A 17,334-nucleotide genomic window follows, 5' to 3' on the forward strand; every position below is an offset into this window, starting at 1 on the left:
AACATATACACACTACTATGTACTAAATAGATAAACAACAAGGACCTACTATATAGCACAGGGAACTCTACTCAATACATGGGAAAAGAATCTGAGAAAAAAAAATATGTGTAACTGAATCACTTTGTTGTACACCTGAAACTAACACAACATTGTAAACTGACTATACTTCAATAATAATAATAAAAAAAAAGAGATCTACTATCAGCCTAAGGCTTCCTAGTCAGAACAGTCTCAGATACTCTGAAGTAGAATAAAGAATGTAGACTATTTTTGGGGAATTCCCTGGTGGTCCAGTGATTAGGACTCCGGGGGCACAGGTTCAATCCCTGGTCAGGGAACTAAGATCCCACAATGCCGCACGGCCAAAAAAAAAAAGAATGTAGACTGTTTTTCAATGAAAAGAAAAAACAAACTAATTACTCTCTAAGTCAATAAAATTATTTCTTTCGGTCCAAGTCTTCATTCAGTCAACAATTACTACTATAGTTAACTTGTATTGAGCATTATCTAGCTTTAGGCAGGCACAGAGTGACTTACATAGTATCCTATAATACAATGCTACAAGGTAGATTTTTCTCCTTTTACAGATTGGAAACTGAAGCATGAGAAAGCTCATTCATGCAGTTGTTTAATAAACAATTAGTTAGTGAATGCCTTACAGGTGCTGGGTCTCTTGGAGTAAATACCTGCAGGGGCCTCAAGTGCAACCATCCAGACTGAGCTGAAGCATATGACCTCTGCTCCCCCCCCAACCCCACCCCCAGCTCCTCCTCCTCCCAAAGTTGTTACTGTACCATCTGCCAGGTGTCTCAAGAGCAGTCCTGCACTGGCCTCCTTCCTGGCCTCCCTCCCCCCAGTGTTTAACTTGACACTGAGCTCAGTGACCCCCTTCCTCAGAAATGTCTCCTCAGAGCTCATCCTCTCTGATGTGGACTCCACCCAAGCCTCCACCCATCTTTCCAGAACCCACATCAGATGGTTTCATCCCCAGCCAAAACCTTCTGATGGCCATTCAATAGCTTTCACAATGTAGCTCAACCGGTCCCATTTCTCCCACTGCCCTACTCCCAGTGCTCCAGCTCCCCCCACACCCACCTGCAACATCACACTATCTGCAGGTCTCTGCTCTTGGTTTTCTTGAGGCTTGCTTAATGCTTTCCCTTTTTTACCCTTGGAAATCATACACGCACTTCAAGTCTTAACTCAAATTCATCAGCTTTCATACACCAGTGTTCTCCCTCCCTGGCCCAGCAGTCAGCCCTTACCTGTCTCATAGCAACTACCACATGGGTTTTGAGGGGTCAGAGCTGGTGGATCTGTATCTCCAGCTGTGAGTTCCCTAAGGCATCTCTGTATTCTGGTGCTCAGGAATGTCTGAGTTATTCCCCTCAGTCAGCTTCTGTTATGTAAAAGCAAAATGCCCATGTTTCATAATTAGGTGCCAGTAGAGATCGATGCAAGGAAAGCCATAGCAGTTATGAGGGAGAAGTTGTGGTCCAGAGAGGCTTCATGGAGATGGTGGACTTGAGAGTCCACTGTCAGATTAAAGCCACATTTAGAGTTTATCGAGTGCATGCTCTACGTTGGATTGTGCTATCGCAAGGAACTTTCACCTAGATCACCTCATTTACTCTTCAACACAGACCTACTAGGTATCATTATATCTATTTCTGTAGATGAGGAGACCAAAGCTAAGAGCATCAAATGCACACAGTGTCACAGCTACTGAGTGACTGGGCAGGAACAAGAAGGCTGGTCTCTGACTCTTACTCCAAAGTCCAGTCTAACATTAAATAATGAGTATGTGGGGGGAAACTGCTGTAATCAACTCAACAGAGAGTATGTACTGAATCTGTAGCAAGCAAGGCCCACTTAGGCACCACCCCATACATTCCAGAGAGCAGTGGAACCAAGAGGGAGACTCTGGGGACAGTGAGGAGGTGGCTGGAAGGATTCTGTGTCCCTGAGACACCCCTCCCATGCTAACCACTCCATGCAGGGGGGACATTCTCTCTGCACAGTCCAGACCTGAGGATCCCGTTGTATACCCCTTCCCTCAGCTTGTACTGGCATCATGGAGAGTGTGGTGGTGAACCCTTCAGCATCTGCTTGGATTTGAATATTGCCTCCTGGCTTCCCCACTTCCTGGCCACATGACCTTGGACAAATTGCTCCACCATGTTGAATTTCAGTTGCCGGTTTCATAATGTGTGGAAAAGGGCAGTGCCTATTTCACAGCATTAGTGTGAAGATGAAATAACAATGAATATTAGGAACTTAGTGTGGTGCTTGGCACATCATGGGTTACTCAGAAAAGGTATTTCTGGTTATTTGACCTCTGTCTGGACCTATCTGTATTTCCCTAAATGCAGCCGGCAGGTGATCTGGGGTGGAGCCTTACAAACTAGCAGCCCCCAACCTGGGATCACTATTCCCAAGGCGGAAACCTCCCTACCTCCCAGCTCGGGCACCCTCCCTCTTGGGACCTAGCCTGCCGCGCAGCGCCCCTGGCGGTACAGCCGCGTCGTGGCCGCAGGTTTCGGGCAGGAGAAGCCGACCCGGGAGCAGCGAGAAGTTATTTTGGCCCACGAACCAGGCCGGGGCCACTGCAGGCCCAGAGAGCCTTCTCTGAGGGCTGGTGAGGGTCCAGTCCTCTGCGCCTACCAGGAAAGTTCGGCAAGAAAAGCATAACCACACAATGTACGGTGCACACCTGGACGCTTTTGAGAATACAGGAGGCGCGCTTAGTCATTACTCTCAGGCTACCAGTTAAAGCCAGGACACCGGTGACCCTGGCCTAGAGCCTTCACTTTAGCAAGGTAGCAAGGCCCATGGGCCCCAGAAAGGAACACACGCTGTCTGGGTCGCCTAGGCCGGTGGAAGAGAGAAACCCAACAGCAGCTGCACCCAAACTCTCGCAGTTCCGCCTCTCTGGATTCCCCACCCGCCTCCAACATCTCTTGTCTCTCGTTCCTGCCAGGCTTTTCAGGCATTTCTTACCCGCTCCTGCGTGCTCCCACAGCGCTGTGGCCATGTTCCTGGGTACACGTCACGAGCATGGCTTCCTGCTGGCCAAGCCACCAGCTCTGCCACTTTCTGGACCTGGTGGGCCCCTGGATGTGGGAGAAGAGAGGCCAGTGCCTTGTGAAGGTAGGATTATGATGGCGATTAGATTGAAGAACGGGAGGTTCTCTTGGGGACCTAGGGCAACGGGCTGTTTATTTATTTATTTTAAAAAGTTATTTATTTTATTTTTAAAAAATTTTGGCAGCACTGGGTCTTTGTTGCTGTGCACAGGCTTTCTCTAGTTGCCGCAATTGGGGGCTACTCTTCCTGCAGTGCGCAGGCTTCTTATTGTGGTGGCTTCCCTTGTTGCAGAGCACGGGCTCTAGAGCGCAGGCTCAGTAGTTGTGGCGCATGAGCTTAGTTGCTCTGTGGCATGGGGGATCTTGCCGGACCAGGGCTCGAACCTGTGTCCCCTGCGTTGGCAGGCAGATTCTTAACCACTGCGCAACCAGGGATGTCCCCAACGGGCTGTTTTAAAAGGTGGGAGCGGGAGCTGGACAGAGGCTGAGCAGTCTTCTGAGGGAGGGAAGCCTGGGCCTGAAAGGTGCTGGGGACCCGCTCCTTGTCTGGGGGTAGATTGCGCTGGGCGGGTGGGGGAAGGGGGTTTGAGAAAGCTGGGATTGCCTCCTGGTGTCAAAGCCTGGAACTGCAGCAGGGTCCAGAGGGGCCTGTGTTCAGAGGGGCCCGCCCACCACCCAGCTGGTCTACAGCTCGGACATGTGCAACGCTCCCCCACCCGACTCCCCTCGAGAGCGGGATAGGCCTTGCCCAGCCCCCCCACACCACCACCACCCCGGCCCCGCCCTCCCGCCGCAGTCCTCACCTCATCTCCCAGGGGCCAGCCTCGCGACTTCTCTGCGGGAGCAAACGCGGGCTTCTGAGAACCCGGAAGTGACGTTAAAGGCGCGCGTCCCGGGGGCGGGAGTCAGCTGAGCTGCTCGGGGGAGGTTGGGATCACCTGAGATCGGCTAGGGGGAGCCGGTGGTCTCCTGGGGGCGGGAGTTGGGTGCAGTACTGCGCCAGATTCAAGGGGGAGAGCTCCCCGGTCTTCTCGCTCTATAAGGCGAGAGTGAGAAGATCCTCAGGATTTTAAAGAGGAGGAGTCGGCGGCGGCGGCGGATTGCCAGGATCTGTCAGATCCCTGTCGAGGCTGGGGAGTCGCAGCTTCCAATCCGGGGAGACGGGGATCCCTGGGGGGAGCCCTGTTGTAATCCCTGGGCCCAAGACGGAGGACCCACAGGCCGGGCACCATGGCGTCTATCCTGGATGAATACGAGGACTCCCTCTCCCGCTCGGCCGTCTTGCAGCCCGGCTGCCCCAGCGTCGGCATCCCCCACTCGGGTAAGGGAAGTGAGGGCGCCTCTGCACCTCTTAGCTCTCCTGGCATCTGCAAGAGAGGAGCGGAGGGGTTGGCTCCAGGAGCTCGGGTTCACCTCCTGGACGTGCAGTCTGGGTCTAGGCCCTTGATTCTCCTCAGGCACTTATGGCCCCCAGCTGGTGGATGGTCGAAGATTGAAAGAGCAGCAAGAGCAGCCGCGTGATCTAGGCCCTGCCACTAGGGTCCTTCTAAGAGGGAACTGGAACTCAGATAAGGAAGTGTCTTGCTTACAGGGCCGCAGTTGGGAAAACTGAGAATAGGCTCAGATGAGAATAGGCTCAGATGAGAATAGGCTTCATCTGATTCAGTGTTTTTCCCACCAGGCCCCTTCTGGAGGTGGGAGGAAAAGAGTGGGCAAAGAACTGGTGAAATGGGAATGTTGTAGGGGAAGGAGGGATGGTCCTAGAGGGAACTTTGTCACTGAACAGGGGAAAATGAAGTACTTTAGGCTTTTGCTAGAGCTGTGTGCATCTGGGCGTTGAGGGGAAGTTTTTGCAGCAGTTTGTTAACCAACTGATTGGAAGGATTCCCCAAGGATCCCTCCGCCCTCATTCTTCTGGAGACTCACTGAGAGTATTACTGCATGGGCAAGGAGGAGGGGAGAGAGCGGAACTAGACTACTTTAGTTGAGCTGGGATTGCTTGGCCAAAGATTGATAAGGGAGAACACCCAACCCTTCCCCGCCCACCACATTACCACTGGGAGCAGGTATATCATGGTGTAACAGCATCCCAAGGGTTCAAAGAATCAACCCCTCACTGCTTTCAGAGATGTGGGAAGAGCCCAGAACCCCTAATGTAGCCTAGGACTAATGTAGAGGTGATTAGCAAACTGCTTGATATATTGGTATTCAAGTGCTGGCTCACCAAGGTCCCGGGGTAGCAATATGTTGGGAAGGTGGAGAGGAATATGTTGCCCTTCCTCCCTCTGTTCCATAGCTAACCTTTCCTTGGCTCCTCACCTAGGATATGTGAATGCCCAGCTAGAGAAGGAAGTGCCCATTTTCACGAGGCAGCGCATTGACTTTACCCCTTCTGAGCGTATCACCAGTCTTGTCGTCTCCTGCAATCAGCTCTGCATGAGCCTGGGCAAGGATACACTACTCCGGTAAGTGAGGACCCAAAAGGTTTAGGAGTAGGGAGTGGATTGGTGGTATTTTGGAACTACTGACTGACCGGGCCTTTTTTCCACTCTGGGCAGGTTAAACAGTGGATTTGGAATGTTCAGGAAATATCCTATCCCTTCCTAAAGAGAACCAGTAGCATAGTAGACCCGGACTCTGAGCTCAGCTCTCCCACTTAACAGGGATGGAAAGTCACCCAGTCTTTCTGAACACGTCCCTTCATCTGTTAAAGACAGTACCAACCCACAAGTTAGTCATGTAGATAAGCGAAACGGTCTAGAGTCCTGAAATAAATCCACTATAAATGGAAATAAAATATCTCAATAAAACTGGAAATAAATAGTATAAGTAAATGGAACTAATATATGACAAAGGTGTCAGCAAAATTGTTTATCTATCCAGAATAACCATCTGGGATGAAACAGAGCTAAACCTCTGTATCATAAAAATGAATTCTAAGTGGAATAATTATTTGAATACAAAAAATAGTGTGAATGTTAAAAGAATATTTAATAAATTTCAATGTTCTTGGGCTGAAGAGAGACCTTCTTACTCAAGCTAGAAAATCCAGAATCCACAAGGGAAAAGGTAGATAGATTTGACCACGTAGTGATTGCTGTTATGACAGAATAAAAATAAAAAAGCATATGAAGCAGGTCAGGACAAAAGATGGTGGGAAAATAATGTTTTTCCACATATGACTGAAGATTTACATTCCTGTTCCTTAAAAAGCCCTTAGAAATTAATAAGAAAAAGACAGTCCAGGGAATTCCCTTGTGGTCCAGTGGTTAGGACTTGGCGCTTTCACTGCTGGGGCCCAGGTTCAGTCCCCGGTTGGGGAACTAAGATCCCGCAAGCTGTGAGGTGCAGCCAAAAAAAAAAAAAAAAAAAGAAAAAAGACGGTTCAATAGAAAAGGGAGGGTAAACAAGATAAACAAGCAGTTCACAGAAGAGGAACTACAAATTTTCCAGTAAACATCTGAAAATAATTTTCAGCCTGTGGGAAATGCAAATCAAAATCACAGTAAGATACCATTTTTTTTCAACCTATCAGATTAGCAAAAATTTTAAACAGTAATATATGATGCTGGTGAAGATACACAGAGATGGACTCTCATACATTACTGGAAAGAGTATAAATTGCCACCATCTTTTGGAAAAATAATGTGGCAATGTCTGTTAAACACTGAAATATCTATAACTTTGACCTGGCAGTCCCACTTTGGGGAATACATACCATAGAAAGAAAAGTACCAGTTTACAAAGGTATAGATACAAGGATGTTGATTCCAGCAGTATTTGTGGTAGGAAAAACTGGACCCAAGCTGCATATCCATCAATAGGAAAATGATTAAGTTATAGTTCACCCATAAAAGGGAATATTATACAGTTATTAAAACAATGAGTTAGCTGTATCTGTTGACCCAGTGGGATGTTCATGAAATATCATTAAGTGAGAAAAGCAAATTATAAATTAATATGCATACACACACATATATACAATGTGAAAACATTTTTGTAAAAACTGATAAAATAAGCTTGTTTATATTATGAACATGGAGAAAGATGTTAACATCAGTTTTTTCCATTGGGAATAATAGGAGTTTGGGAAGAAAATCATTAACTTTTTCTTCATACACTGTTGTATTGATTCTTTAGTTAGAATGAGCATATAATTTGAAAAGAATTTCATAAGGGAAATACCTTAAATAGGAAATAATCTTAAGGGAGCACTCCTCAAGGTCATTGTGAAGGTTAATTGAGGTCATACTAGCTCAAGCTCTTGGCATGGTGCTTGGTATATAGAAAGTGCTCAGTAACCATTAGCTACTATTTGTTGTTCCCTTTTTACCCCAGCATTCTGGGATACCCCTGCCTATCTTCCTAGATGCACTGGAGGTATGTTGAGCAGAAGGAAAAGACTTCTGCTTAGTGACTTCTCACAATGAAGTGGGGGTGTTCTCAGAGCTGAGCGTTCTTAAGGAGGACCCCACATGTGTTTCAGAGTTCCCTTGGGATTGTAGTCAGAATTTTGTGTGTCTATGTAGATTTCAGGGAAGAAAGGCTGTGCCTTTCATCAGATTATAAAGAGGTCTGTGATTCAACAGAAGGATCTGCCCTTCTCTGGAGTGAGGCTGTGACTCTTGTCCCAACAGCATTGACTTAGGCAAAGCAAATGAACCCAACCACATGGAGCTGGGGCGCAAGGATGATGCCAAAGTTCACAAGATGTTCCTGGACCCTACTGGTAAGTGGTGGTAGAGTTCTGAGATGGGGAGTAGGGGGTGGGGGATGTTGAGGGTAGGTCACTGCCTGGGTGGGTGGGATCTGAGGGTGGGAATAGCATCCTCTAGGGTGCCATGCTCTCCCCCACTCCAGGCTCTCACCTGCTGATTGCTCTGAGCAGCACTGAGGTCCTCTACGTGAACCGTAATGGACAGAAAGTTCGGCCCCTGGCACGCTGGAAGGGGCAGCTGGTGGAGAGTGTGGGCTGGAACAAGGCCCTGGGTACTGAGAGCAGCACAGGCCCCATCCTGGTCGGCACTGCCCAAGGTCAGATCTTTGAAGCAGAGCTCTCGGCCAGCGAGGGTGGGCTTTTCGGCCCTGCCCCGGATCTCTACTTCCGTCCATTGTATGTGCTAAACGAAGAAGGGGGCCCAGCACCTGTGTGTTCCCTCGAGGCGGAGCGGGGCCCTGAAGGGCGTGGGTTTGTCATCGCCACCACTCGGCAGCGCCTCTTCCAGTTCATAGGCCGAGCAGCCGAGGGAGCTGAGGCCCAGGGCTTCTCAGGGCTCTTTGCTGCCTACACTGACCACCCACCCCCATTCCGTGAGTTCCCCAGCAGTCTGGGCTACAGTGAGTTGGCCTTCTACACCCCCAAGTTGCGCTCTGCGCCCCGGGCCTTCGCTTGGATGATGGGGGATGGCGTGTTGTATGGCTCGTTGGACTGCGGGCGTCCCGACTCCCTGCTGAGCGAGGAGCGGGTCTGGGAGTACCCAGAGGGGGTGGGTCCTGGGGCCAGCCCACCCCTGGCCATCGTCCTGACCCAGTTCCACTTCCTGCTGCTGCTGGCGGACCGGGTGGAGGCGGTGTGCACGCTGACGGGGCAGGTGGTGCTGCGGGACCACTTCCTGGAGAAGTTTGGGCCGCTGAAGCACATGGTGAAGGACTCCTCCACAGGCCACCTGTGGGCCCACACCGAGCGGGCCGTCTTCCGCTACCAGGTACAGCGGGAGGCCCGGGATGTCTGGCGCACCTACCTGGACATGAACCGCTTCGACCTGGCCAAAGAGTATTGTCGAGAGCGGCCTGACTGCCTGGACACGGTCCTGGCCCGGGAGGCCGACTTCTGCTTCCGCCAGCATCGTTACCTGGAGAGTGCCCGCTGCTACGCCCTGACTCAGAGCTACTTTGAGGAGATTGCCCTCAAGTTCTTGGAGGCCCACCAGGAGGAGGCGCTGGCCGAGTTCCTGCAGCGAAAACTGGCCAGTTTGAAGCCTGCTGAGCGCACCCAGGCCACGCTGCTTACCGCCTGGCTGACGGAGCTCTACCTGAGCCGACTCGGGGCCCTGCAGGGTGACCCTGAGGCCCTGAACCTCTACCGGGAAACCCGGGAGCGTTTCCGCGCCTTCCTAAGCAGCCCCCGCCACAAGGAGTGGCTCTTCGCCAGCCGGGCCTCCATCCACGAGCTGCTCGCCAGCCACGGGGACACAGAGCACATGGTATACTTCGCTGTGATCATGCAGGACTACGAGCGCGTGGTGGCATACCACTGCCAGCATGAGGCCTACGAGGAGGCCCTGGCTGTGCTGGCCCGCCACCGTGACCCCCAGCTCTTCTACAAGTTCTCACCCATCCTTATCCGTCACATCCCTCGCCAGCTGGTGGACGCCTGGATTGAGCTGGGCAGCCGGCTGGATGCCCGGCAGCTCATCCCTGCCCTGGTGAACTATAGCCAGGGTGGCGAGGCCCAGCAGGTGAGCCAGGCCATCCGCTACATGGAGTTCTGCGTGAATGTACTGGGCGAGACTGAGCAGGCCATTCACAATTACCTGCTGTCGCTCTATGCCCGAGGCCAGCCAGCCTCGCTGCTGGCCTACCTCGAGCAGGCCGGGGCCAGCCCACACCGGGTACATTATGACCTCAAGTACGCGCTGCGGCTCTGTGCTGAGCATGGCCACCACCATGCTTGCGTCCATGTCTACAAGGTCCTGGAGCTGTATGAGGAGGCTGTGGACCTGGCCCTGCAGGTGAGCCAATGAGCCTTGACCCTATCCAGGAGAGGGGCCTGGAGAGCAGTAGCTTCAGGTGCTGAAGGGCCAGAGGGACACTGTGGCTAGGGGGTGCTGGCTTCTCTCCCAGATAGCAACTGTAGTATAGAGGTTAAGAACACAGACTCAAGTCAGGGTTTGAATTCTGGTTCTGCCTCTTACTAAGCTGTGTGACCTCAGGCTGGTTTCCGAACCTCTCTTTGCGTCAGATTATTCAGACGCAAAATGGGGATGATGTTATAGTACTTCCCTCACAGGTAAATTCTGCGTACCTGCTAGCCACAATTGCAGAAGGGGAAAGTGCTGAGTTGCATTGCTCAAATCATGAATTGTCACCTGCGTAGGATCGTGTGAAGTGCTATTTAAAATTCGAGGGGGGGCTTCCCTGGTGGCGCAGTGGTTGAGAGTCTGCCTGCCGATGCAGGGGACATGGGTTCATGCCCCGGTCCGGGAAGATCCCACATGCCGCGGAGCGGCTGGGCCCGTGAGCCATGGCCGCTGAGCCTGCGCGTCCGGAGCCTGTGCTCCGCAGTGGGAGAGGCCACAACAGTGAGAGGCCCGCGTACTGCAAAAAATAAATAAATAAATAAATAAAATTCGAGGGAATTCCCTGGTGGTCCAGTGGTTAGAACTCTGCACTTTCACTACCAAGGGCGTGGGTTTGATCCCTGGTCGGGGAACTAAGATCCCGCAAGCCACGCAGCGAGGCCAAAAAAAAAAAGGAATTCCTGGGTCTGAACCCAGGACTTACTGAATCAAAATGTCTGTGGAGGGGGCCCAGAAATCTGTATTTTGGATGTGCTCCCCAGGTGATTTGTAAATTCACTAAAATTGCAGGCCCACCATCATAAGTAGCGTTTGTGTAGCTCTGACAGAGGCAGGCCCATTACTGAGACAGGTTCCTTCCCAGCCCCGAGGAGCCCCGTCTCACTTGCTGCCTGGAGTGCTGGGCCTCTGTCTTTCCCACAGACCCTGTCCTGAGTGGGACCTGACCCTAACGCTCTCAGCCTCCCCACAGGTGGACGTGGACCTGGCCAAGCAGTGTGCTGACCTGCCCGAGGAAGATGAGGAGCTACGCAAGAAGCTGTGGCTGAAGATTGCTCGGCATGTGGTGCAGGAGGAGGAGGATGTGCAGACGGCCATGGCCTGCCTGGCCAGCTGCCCCCTGCTCAAGATCGAGGACGTGCTGCCTTTCTTCCCTGACTTCGTCACCATCGACCACTTCAAGGAGGCGATCTGCAGCTCGCTGAAGGCTTACAACCACCACATCCAAGAGCTGCAGCGGGAGATGGAAGAGGCCACGGCCAGCGCCCAGCGCATCCGGCGAGACCTGCAGGAGCTGCGGGGCCGCTATGGCACCGTGGAGCCCCAGGACAAATGTGCCACCTGCGACTTCCCCCTGCTCAACCGCCCTTTTTACCTCTTCCTTTGTGGCCACATGTTCCACGCTGACTGCCTGCTGCAGGCCGTGCGGCCTGGCCTGCCGGCCTACAAGCAGGCTCGGCTCGAGGAGCTACAGCGAAAGCTGGGCGCCGCTCCACCCCCTGCCAAGGGCTCTGCCCGGGCTAAGGAGGCCGAGGGGGGCGCTGCCACCGGGGGGCCCAGCCGGGAACAGCTCAAGGCTGACCTGGATGAACTGGTGGCCGCTGAGTGCGTGTACTGTGGAGAGCTGATGATCCGCTCTATTGACCGGCCCTTCATCGACCCTCAGCGCTACGAGGAGGAGCACCTCAGTTGGTTGTAGGAATGTGTCAACCCCGATAGGCGGGCAGGCGGTTGGGGGCTGTCCCTTCTTGGGAAGGCCACAGCATCATCTGTCCTTGGTCTCCTGGAGGCTGCTGGGCTGGGACTGTGGTGGGGGGAGCAGAATCATAGCTGTTGTCCTCGAGGGGTGAGCTACGAGTGCATTCTGCCAGCTGCCCGTGCTGTTCTTCAGGGCTGCCTTAGAGCTGCTGTTTTGCTAGGCCGTCAGCCTGCTTCCCAACGGAGGGCCTTAGCCTGGAGAAGTCATAATTCTGACCCCATTACCATTCCCCCTGCGCCTAACAGCTCTTTCGTCCTTTTCCCTCCTCACACACATCATGTTCTCTTTCTGGAGCACTACCTACCATTATTCCTTTTCACTCTGTGGCTCTTCTCCCTCAGAAGCCCTCTCTTCTGTCGGCTTCTAGGTCCCACAGGTGAAAAGACAACCCCTCCAAGTCCTGGGCATGGGGTGGGGGGAAAGGTGGTGCTGATGGTGGGCATGCTCTTGTGCACACTGTCTGGGGCTCCAGTGTGAGGGGTACCCTGGGGCAGAGGGCCTCACGGAGGACAGTGGGAGATGGTGATGGGGTGGAGAGCATTAAACTGTCTGCACTGGTGACTGTGGAGTTGATGGCTTTGTGTTGATGCTGGGCAGAGTGGTGTGTGAGTGATCTCCAAGAGGGGCTAGGGTGTCACGGGGAAGCTGCCAGGGCCCTGCATGTTCAAGCCTTGGCCCTTGCTCCTTTTCCTGGAGATGTGACAGGATGATTTTGCCATTTTCTGCTCACTTCTTTGCCTTCCACTGTATCCGTTCTGACTCCAGGCTTCTGTTGGTAATTAGGGCCCACCTAGGAGCAGGGACTGTTCTTCCCTTTGGCCAGCAGGTGGTGTTGCTCCCCACAGAACCCTCCACACTCAGGCAGCAGGGGGCGCTGATTTCTCAAGTCACTTTCTCCACTGGTGCTTCCTAGGTCTATTCCCTCCGTAGTTGTTCCCAAGAGTTTTCTGGTAATCTCCACTGCCTAACCATAAATCTAAGCCCCTCGTTCTTCCTCCCTCCACTGGCCCTTACGCATGCTAGATTTTGCTTGCCCCTCCCTTTGCCAGCCTGCATCCCTGCCTTCTCAACTTCTGCCCAGTTTTGATACTGCCCTACGACTGTCTGGCATTAAACCATGATTTTTTTTGGCCAAGCTGCGTGGCATGCGGGATCTTAGTTCCTCGACCAGGAATCAAACCTGTGCCCCCTGCATTGGAAGCACATAGTCTTAATCACTGGACCGCCAGGGAAGTCCCTTAACCATAATGTTGAGGTCCAACATGGAGGCGAGACTACCACTGCCACCATCCATGGCATTTGGCAGATATGTTTTCTCCCCATCTATCTCCTTTGACCTGCCCATCCCCCCAGCTTACAGTTCTTTAGTCGTGGCTCGAGGCTAAGCCCTAGGGAGTCCTGAAGCAGGGCCTTCCCGTGATATCAGCTGAGCACCCTTTGCTCCATGGACTGGTGTTCACAGTCCACTGCCCAGGTTTATGGGTGTGGTCTATCAGCCGCCCAGACTGAAACAAAATAAAAAGTGAGTGTTCCTGGAATCAGGCTGGGGTCAGGTCACCTAGCTAGTGACTGCAGGCGTCTCTCTTGCCCCTGCAGCCTAATCCTCTTCCAAGACTTTTATCTCCTTCAGCCCTGGGAGAATCTTGCCCTGCTTATTCTTTTCCAGCCACTAGAACAACGGGGTCTCTTCATGGCCCCTGCCAAGGGATAGGGCCAGAAGCTGCCCATCTTTGATGAGCCTCAGACTCCCCATCTTGCCCCAGAAGCCAGAGTGGAAGCAAATGGGGGGTAGGGTCCCGCTGGGTGAGTAGAGGGCATCCTAATCCTGTTCCATTTCCCCCGTTCCGGGAAGATTTGGAGGGCTCCCGCTCCCCATGTGGCCTAAGGCTCCCCTCACACCTAGACATGCCCAGTAGTGGGCTCAGGGTCGTATTCCTCACTGTCAGTGAGAACTAGGTATAAACCTTGGCCCACCACTGGCATGGTCACTTGCTTACTTGAAACAGCTTGGGGCTTCTGTCTTTGCACATAATGGGTGCCTAATACATGTTAGTTAAACAGACACTGCCCTATTGCTCCCTCCTCCCAGAGGACTTGGCTAAGACAGCTTGGGACACCCCTGCCCCTTCTGTCCTCTCTTAAGCCTGCCCATCTGGTCCTAGGCTGCTTCCTCTTTCCTGGAAAAAGGCCCCAGTCTTCTCTGGCACTGACAGAATGGGGTTCCGTTGAGTCAGGGCAACGGGAAGCCACAGCTCTTAGATCCCTGGAAACCAAGCAAGGCCTGGAGTGGAGGGGAGAGAGACGGCCCTCTGGGCCTTGGCCCTAAGCCTGGGGGAGGGCCAGGAGGGGGTGGGGTGGGGGAGCAGCTACGTGGGTAGGGGCCAAGATGAATGAGCTGCTCCTGGAGCGGTCACTGGAAATAGGAGGAGTGGCCACAGGCAGTGACGCTGGGATCAGGGCAGGAGGCCTGTAAACAAGGAAGCCACCTGGGGGAGATGCAGGGCGGCCACTGGTCCTGGAGAGCAGGTGCTTCCTGAGGCCCGCCCTTGAGAGGGCCCTGGGGGGCCGCCTGGCCGAGTCAGCGGTGGGCACTAGGGGGCGCTGTCTACTGGTTTCCTGAACTCACCGTCTCCTTTCCTCCGCTCCAGGGGGGAGTGGCCCCCGGAGGGTGTGCCCGCCCTACGTCTGAGGCCTGAGTGACCCGCTCACCGCCCTTCTCCTGTCCCCAAGGCAGACTGGCCAAAGGCACCAACCCTGGCAGGGAGGGCGCGGGGCTCAGAGCCTGGCCAGCCCGGGTGTGAGCTCATTCCCCCAGGACCACCAACTCCCGCAGCTCCTGCGCAGTGTCCCCCTGCCCCGAGCTCGGGTCACAGGCCGGGCACCCCAACCCCATTGGTTGGGAGGGGGCCTCCAGGCTCCAGGCTGCCCTTGGCGCTGGCCCCCCTGGCGCCAGGGAAACAAAAGGTTAGGGGGCCGAGAGGGAGTTATCAGGCCCGCCACTACCACCGGGGGAGGGAGAAGGGGAGGGGGCCACGAGGGGCGCACCTCCTCCCCACTGCCCCAGCTCTGCAGATTCTTCGAGACACTTTCACAGGCGGAAATTCCCAGAGGTCAGAGGAGGGAAACGGTTAATTCCTTTTATTCAATGGGTCCCCCCTACACGCCTCCCCCCAACTTCCTCCCTCCACTTCCCGCCCCCCCCTGTGTGAACAGGAAGTGGAGAGGAAAAGGCTCTGAGCAGAGCAGCTGGGAGCAGGAGGCAGGGAGTGGGCGGCAGGCTTGGTGCCAGCCCTGCCCCTCACGGTTACTTGCTGGAGGGCCAGACCCACTGTGGCCTGGGAAAGAACCTGCAGTCCCGCTGGCGGGTGGCAGCAGAGCCGGGAAACAGCCTTGTGTCGGAGCCCCCTTCCCTCAGCCTGCTTCCAGGTCAGAGGCTGCTGCACTGAGGGCGCAAAGCATCCTCTGCCCAAAACCCAGCTGCCCTTGCCACTGCAGCCCCACCCCCACTGAAGGCTGGGCATCCCGAGGCTGGCAGGCATCTCTTCAGGCAGCCGCCAGTCCTGGCAGTGGCTCCAGCCGCTCAGCCCCTTGGCCCTGCCAGTTCTTTGAAGCTCATGCAGCACTTCCTGTTTGGGGCAGGCGATGCCAGGGCCCCTCCCCCACCATTGTTCTGTAGAGACCATAGGTCCATCTGTTGCCCCATGGTGGGGCCCCTAGGGAGTGCCACAGGGGAGCAGCCCCACAAAGGACCCTGCTGGCATCTTTGCTTACGTGGAGCAAGGCTGGGCCCTGCAGCAGGTTGAGGGTGAATGGTGGTCAGAGGCAGGCCCGGGATGGGCAGTAGGACAGAAGGAGGATGCTAGATGGTTCTAGTCCTTGGGCCACCTTCAGCTTTCTCCTCCACCTGGACCATGGAGATGACGATATTCAGGGAGCTATACATGCTGAAGCCACCAGGAGAGGGACACCATTCTTATGCCCAGCTTCCAAAAGGGCAAAGTGAGGCAGAGGGACAAACTTTGGCTAGGGATGGGCCATAAAAGGGGCACAAAGTAGGGTTCTTCTTTCAAGGGGATTAGCCCCTGCTTGCTGAATGCCCCCTATTGGGTGCTTTCCTCTCCCTGAGCAGCTTTGCCTTTTCTCAGCTTTCAACTTGAAGTAGCCCTTGAGCTGAGCAGTAGGAGCCATGAGGTCACGGGAGGTTAGGGTGGCCCTAGGTCGGTGACCAGCAACCGATGTCCACTGAGAACAAGCCCGGGCAGGCCTGGCAGAAAAGGAGAAAGGGGCATTGGTTTGGCCCCCAGGAAGGTGGGTGCTACTTCTGGTTTCCAGGCTGCCGTGGCCAAAGGTCTATTTGTGTTTCCCAGGTGGAGAGGCAGGTGCTGTGTATCTCCAGCTCACCTCCTCTGCCGAGGCGTGGTCTCATGGCTCTGACCTTGACCTGCTTCCTCCCGCAGGGTTAGGACCCCAGACATGGTCTGCTCCATTTCTCTCACCAGATCCTCTGGCTTCTCTCCCCAGCCCAGGACCTGAAACTGCCTAGATCACAGCTCCCAGAAGGTCAGAGCTGCAGAGACCTCAGATCGAGGCCATAGAGTGCTGTGGGACCTTTATTCAAATAAAAACATCCCTTGTGGATGTCTGATACCTGAAATTGATATGCTGAGCATCTCTGGTGGGAGCTGGGCTGGCAGGGGGCGGGGATCACCTTATTCACTGTCATTTCCTCCTCCATCCCAATTTCTATGAGATGCCAGGATGCCCACGAACCAAGTTTGAAAACCACTGAGCTGCTGATCCTACCTCCTGATTTTACAGATGCTGAAGAGAAATTTGTGGCTGACGTGAGGCTCCATCCAGGATCCGGTCCCTTCTCCATGAGATTCAGCATCGGTCAGCAATGATCCCACGTCCCCTGGGAGCCAGACACGGTCCTAGACCCTTCGTTGTGCTTGCTTTCCATCTCCAGTCAAGTGGGTTGAGCTGAGGGACAGGGAGGTGATCTGGAAAGAGCAGTCTCTGCTCTGTCATTTACCAGCTGTCAGTTTAATCACACCCTCAGAACCTCCATTTCTTCATCTGTAAAATGTGAATAAACACAGCAGACCTTGAGAGGCTCACATGAAGTCTAGGGAGAGCAGTGCAGCACATCTGTGGTTAGCCCGGGGCCTGGCACCCACACATCCCTGATGGCTTGCTTCTCCTCCACTTTACTCTGTGACTGTTCCTTTAGGGCTGGGACCCTGTGAGCCCTATCATGGTTCTCTCCTCACAAACCCCTCTGATCTCCTCGTGGGAAATCAGAGTGGAATTGAAAGAAAGAGGCTTACTTGAGAAGGTTTTTCTGGTTTCTCAAAAGATGGTCGTTCTGGGGAAGAGAGGTTCAGGATGAGTATGAGAGAGGAAGCACTCAGGCATATAGAATGAGGCCACTGAGGTGGGACAGGGGTGCTACCTTGGGGGACAGGGTCCTGGTTTCCTGGAGGAGAGAGGGCACTACTCCAGCTCCAGGGGACAGTTAGGAGAGGCTGAGGGGACTGGGCCAGGCGTGGCTCCTCTGCCAGCCTGCCCTTATGGTCCAGCCCAGAGCTTGCACAACAGCCTGGCTGGCTGGCACTCCCCTGAGAGCCTCAGGAAGTCCCCCTTGTCCCCCCCTTGACCTTTGACCCTTTGGGCCTGCTGCAGGCCA

General features: G+C 54.0%; 1 protein-coding gene and 2 long non-coding RNA genes across 3 annotated transcripts in view; 1 reads left to right on the forward strand and 2 right to left on the reverse strand.

Annotated features, from left to right (window-relative positions):
• Positions 1-3,917, reverse strand: part of LOC132420524 (uncharacterized) — a 35,674-nt gene extending 31,757 nt beyond the window's left edge. The window contains exons 1-2 of the long non-coding RNA XR_009518380.1: positions 3,893-3,917; positions 3,004-3,116 (exon numbers count right to left, since the gene is read on the reverse strand). This is a non-coding gene — a long non-coding RNA (uncharacterized lncRNA). The remainder of the gene's footprint in view (positions 1-3,003; positions 3,117-3,892) is intronic.
• A 127-nt stretch (positions 3,918-4,044) lies between these two features.
• Positions 4,045-12,809, forward strand: VPS18 (VPS18 core subunit of CORVET and HOPS complexes). Its single transcript, XM_060005017.1, has 5 exons — positions 4,045-4,410; positions 5,413-5,554; positions 7,727-7,818; positions 7,950-9,820; positions 10,860-12,809. Exons 1-5 carry the CDS (start codon positions 4,320-4,322, stop codon positions 11,583-11,585), a joined length of 2,922 nt encoding a protein of 973 aa, XP_059861000.1. The 5' UTR covers positions 4,045-4,319; the 3' UTR covers positions 11,586-12,809.
• Positions 12,810-14,756: 1,947 nt separating this feature from the next.
• The window catches only part of LOC132420527 (uncharacterized), a 42,066-nt gene continuing 39,488 nt past the window's right edge, over positions 14,757-17,334 (reverse strand). Inside the window, exons 2-3 of the long non-coding RNA XR_009518382.1 lie at positions 16,449-16,724; positions 14,757-15,909 (exon numbers count right to left, since the gene is read on the reverse strand). This is a non-coding gene — a long non-coding RNA (uncharacterized lncRNA). The remainder of the gene's footprint in view (positions 15,910-16,448; positions 16,725-17,334) is intronic.

The sequence above is a fragment of the Delphinus delphis genome, chromosome 2 (assembly GCF_949987515.2).
Source record: "Delphinus delphis chromosome 2, mDelDel1.2, whole genome shotgun sequence".
NCBI lineage: Eukaryota > Metazoa > Chordata > Mammalia > Artiodactyla > Delphinidae > Delphinus > Delphinus delphis.

Coding starts and splice junctions, on each gene's coding strand:
- VPS18 (XM_060005017.1), top strand. CDS start 4,320: ATGGCGTCTATCCTGGATGAATACGAGGACTCCCTCTCCCGCTCGGCC. Junction 4,411..5,412: donor CGTCGGCATCCCCCACTCGG/GTAAGGGAAGTG, acceptor CTCCTCACCTAG/GATATGTGAATGCCCAGCTA. Junction 9,821..10,859: donor CTGTGGACCTGGCCCTGCAG/GTGAGCCAATGA, acceptor GCCTCCCCACAG/GTGGACGTGGACCTGGCCAA.